General features: G+C 38.7%; 1 protein-coding gene across 1 annotated transcript in view; it reads left to right on the top strand.

Annotated features, from left to right (window-relative positions):
• The window catches only part of LOC106876862 (monocarboxylate transporter 7), a 104041-nt gene that overhangs the window by 64294 nt on the left and 35034 nt on the right, over positions 1-4713 (top strand). The window contains exon 5 of the mRNA XM_014925595.2: positions 1438-2366. Coding sequence (XP_014781081.1) covers positions 1438-2366 — 929 coding nt within the window. The remainder of the gene's footprint in view (positions 1-1437; positions 2367-4713) is intronic.

The following is a 4713-nucleotide window of genomic DNA, read 5'->3' as shown; positions in this document are numbered from 1 at the left end:
AAAGTAAACAAAGTTTGCTTTAGAAGCGTTGAGATGCATTGGAAGATACGGAAATATTTATTCTCAAACGCATGGTAATGCTAATACAATAGCATGAACAGAATAAACTATACATATATTGCAGAAAAATTCATATATTAAGTTCAGGAATAATTCATGAGCGTTTTTTTTTTTTTTTCAAATTTAAAAAATGCACGCAGAAATAAAATGCAATGGTAAAATATGTTATTTGCAAGAGAATTTTTTTGTTCAACAAAATAGTGTTTAATTTTATTGATTTTTGTGTATTTTCTTATTAAAATGGAATGTCAATTGGACAAAACTGAGCATTTTCGACACCTTTTGCTTTTTGCATTTAATCGAGCTGTTAAGCCGGCTGAAGCTGCTTATGAGATTTGTGCTGTGTATGGAGAAGGAGCAATGCTTCAAAGTACCCCCCGCCGTTAGTTTTCGCGCTTCAAAAATGGTAATTTTGATCTCAAAGACGGATCAGACACCGGTCGACCAATTGAGTTCGATGAACCTTGCCCATTGAGGGAAGGTGGTTCACCACAGTCTTTCTTTTTTTCCCCAATCCATCTGCTCCGCCAATTCTCTGGTCGTTTGAAGTGCGAAAACCAACGGCGGTCGGTTCGATGAAGAACCGATGAGGAGTTCGATGAAGAGCGAGTGAATCCTCTTCACGAAAATCAACGTCAAAATGCTCATGAATTCTTCTTCACCCAATATATACTAGTTGTGTATCCCGTCCTTCCCGGGTAATTTTCACGATAAAAGACGGGATTTTTCAATTCCTGTTCTAGTACATATTAGGAGGAAGCTTTATATGAAAAATTTCTTTAAAATTTATAAATACCCCTCCCTGCATCCGGACCAGTTTTATCCCTTTTTTCTTTCCTTTTTTGCACTATGCACCTTTCCGGTAAAAAGGATTTTTTTGAAATTCTATAAATTTTTTTCAAATCCTCGTCCCCCACTCAGTACCGATTTTGGCCAATTTTTTTTTTGCATTGCACACTTAAAAATGATGAGCGAAGCCTTGAATGTTTTAAAAAAGAAAAAGTTAGGGAAATGGCCATCACCATCACAATCCTCACTTCCTTTATTTTAAAACAGAAGATGAAACGTAATTTAAAAACAATTAAGAAATCTTTAAAAATATTTTTTCATTAACCCCGCCCCTCTGTAAATCCTAAAATTTCGATTTCTTTTCCAAATGTTTTTAAAATCATAGTTTTAAGATATGATAGTCCAAATCTGCATTTTGTTTGTTCATAATTTCAAAATAATTTTCAGGTGAAAAGGTGGGTAATTTAAGTGAGGTTTACTGTTGTTTCTAGCACACCCCACGACCACCTACTACCTTACTCGTTTCTTTGTTTCTCTCTGACATGTATTGATGCTTTTCAATATTTTTTCTCCTCGTATTTTATATAGAGAGAATATATGTTTACGAAACAGTCCGGAGACAGATCGACTCTCAAGAACACAAAGTGAAGATCCAGATAAATACTCACCTGCACCGTACCATGACATCGAACCTGGAACGCCATCTACAATTCTTTCAATGGATACCACAGAGATGACCACCACAACGACGGTAACCACGCTTCTGAAGGAAACCCAGCAAGACGTCAACGAAAATCTGCAAAACGACCGACAGCTTCTGGACCTTCAGGAGTCGGTAGAACCAGACTCACGATTTCGTAAAAAACTTTGTCATATTTTATGTTGTTGTTGTAGTAACAGTCACCGGCGACAACACCATCATAAGCAAATTCGGTCGAAATCGAAGTCGAAATCGAAATCAAAATCGAAATCGCTCTCGGAAGACGACTGCGAATGCTGTAATTGTCACAAAAACAGGACGATGAAACAAAATCGCAAAGTTCTTATAGATTTAACTCTTTTAAAAGATCCTATGTTTCTAATATTTGGTACAAGCCTTTGTCTTTTCACCCTAGGCTCGCAGTCGTCTGCTGTGTTTGTCCCAGCGCTTGGCAAGGAAAAAGGTTTAGATAATATCAAAGCAGCATATTTGATATCGATTCTTGGTGTTACCGATGCTGTGGCAAAGATCTGCGCTGGGTTTTTACTTGATCACAAACCTTTGCAAAAATATCGGCGTTTTTTATACAATCTCAACGTCTTTCTAATATCAATTCTCATCATACTGTGTCCATTTATGGAAAATTTTACCGGATTTGGAATCCTTTGCGCCGTTTATGGTGTATTAAATGGAATTAATGTGTCTCAAAAAGCAATAATGCTTTCAGAAATTCTTGGAGAGGAAAATATTTCCAGTTCTTTCGGACTTACCATTTGTTTCCAGGGATTAGGTGCTTTAAGTGGACCCCCTCTATCGGGTAAGTTATACCCTTTGTGTTCTCATTGTCTCCTGCAGTACTTTATTGTTTCAGTTCGATTGTCCATTGTTTTGATTATTCCATGTCAAACTATCCACCATTTATAGATGGGAAGAATCCCTCGTGAGCCGAGAATGATGTTAACCTTATATTAATGGATGTTCTTTGGCATAACGACAACACACATACACACACAATACACACACAAATCGGCCATCTCCTACGCACACACACACATATTCCACAACACACGTACGCATACATATACAACCACCAGCCATCTCTCAAGCACACTCCTCTTGTAGCACATACAGTCACCAGAGACATAAGCACACCAACACTCTCTGTAAATCTCACACTTCAGTTTAAGGTAAGTAGCCGAGGCAACAATTGCCATTCGATTTGGTTATTACTACCGATTAATGTGACTTGAAGTAAAGGAGAATAAAATGGTCTACTCAGAAATACTATGATTTGAAATCTTGAATCATGAATCGTTAGTCAAATGCTTTAATTACTCTGCCATTGGAGTAGAGCGCTGGCCTGAAGATAAATTATTGAGTAAAATTTTCTGTCCTCTACTATTTTTCTCTCACTCTCTCTCTCTCTCTCTCTCTCTCTCTCTCTCTCTCTCTCTCTCTCTCTCTCTCTCTTCATCCCCTTAACAGTGTCGGAAGCCCTGTCAAAGGGTTATGGGCATATCCCAACCTTCCTTCCCTGATTAAGTCATGTAAACACCTATCCTTATATAAATAACCAAAATTTCAAGACACGATGTGAAGCGCCATGTCTAGGAAACTGAAGTGGAGTTGCTCGACTAAAACCCATCTAGGCAGTGCCCCAGCATGGTCGCCATTCAATAACTGACAAGAGTAAAATATAAAAGATAACAAATAGATGCAAGTGTGGATGTGTGGTAAGAAGCTTGCTTCCCAGCCACATGGTTCCGGGTTCAGTCCAACTGCGTGGCATCTTGGGCATGTGTCTTCTATAGTCTCGGGCTGACCAAAACCTTGTGAGTGGATTTAGCAGACGGAAACTGAAAGAATCCCGTCGTATACATATATATATATATATACATATATATATATGGGGGGTGCGCGTGCGTGTGTGTGTGTATATGTTTGTCGCCCCGCCATGTCCTGACAACTGATGCTGGTGTGTTTATGTCCCCCATAACTAAGCGGTTCAGCAAAAGAGACCGATAGAATAAGTGCTAGGCTTACAAGGAATAAGTCTTCAGGTCGATTTCTTCTATAAAAACCCTTCAAGGCGGTGCTCCAGCATGGCCGCAGTCAAATGATTGGAAAAAGAAGGAAAAAATTAAAATACGAGATGACATTTTCATTGTGGTTCAAAGGATTTCGCTTTGCAGTTACGTGGTTACGGGTTTGATTCCGATGTACAGCACATTCGACAAATTTATTCAGCTATAGAAAAATTCAGCCATGTCAGTTAAATTAGGTGCACGGAATGTGTATGTGTGTGTGTGTGTGTGTGTGTGATAGGTTCTTCCAGTGACTGCTACCACCTCTACATTGTCATTGAGGGCTGCCCATAGCGCCCTAGCGGAGTCCATTCTGTTGCTATTATTTCAGCTGGGGTCTTCGATATGACTTCCTACAGGTTCCGGAAGATCTACAACAGTTCTGGACCGTTGTTACTCTTCATTCCCCAAACTAAGATGTGTGTGTATATATGGTGACTGAGGAAGGCTAATACGAAATACTACATTACTTGGTCCATAGACATGCAAAACCAACATCACATGACAACCGATGCTGGTGTGTTTACGTCCCTGTCACTTAGCGGTTCGGCAAGAGACACCGATACAATAAGTACTAGTACTGGGATCGATTTGCTCGACTAAAGGCAGTGCTCCAGCATGGCCGCAGTCAAATTACTGTATGTATTTATGTATGTATGTATAAATTTAGCCGAGGAATCATTGTATATATATTTGCTCTCTATTGATATGAATATGTCTAAATGTCTAACTTGTCCTTTATACTTGAGATTTATGCGGTCATCTGATGAGAACGGTTTTCTTTGTAATGATGTAATGTTTTCATTGATTAATTAAAGGAGTCACTCGAAACGGCCGTAATGAATAAACATCTTTGTTACTCATTAATATTTTGCTCACCTACCCTGGAATCTACACTTTGGAAAGTATCTTTATAAAATCAAGAGCGGATTCGATAAGTTATATCGTGCCATCTACATACACTGCATGAATATCGGGTGGAAAAAATTCTATGTCAAGTTTGATACTCAACTAATATTGTTTTAGTGTGCAGGTCGTCCTAACAAGGTGCCTCAATTTAAGTACCTAATTCAACTGAAC

The sequence above is a fragment of the Octopus bimaculoides genome, chromosome 21, assembly GCF_001194135.2.
Source record: "Octopus bimaculoides isolate UCB-OBI-ISO-001 chromosome 21, ASM119413v2, whole genome shotgun sequence".
Classification (NCBI taxonomy): Eukaryota; Metazoa; Mollusca; class Cephalopoda; order Octopoda; family Octopodidae; genus Octopus; species Octopus bimaculoides.
Note: the sequence above shows the minus strand (reverse complement) of the source record. Positions and strands in the feature narration are given on the sequence as shown.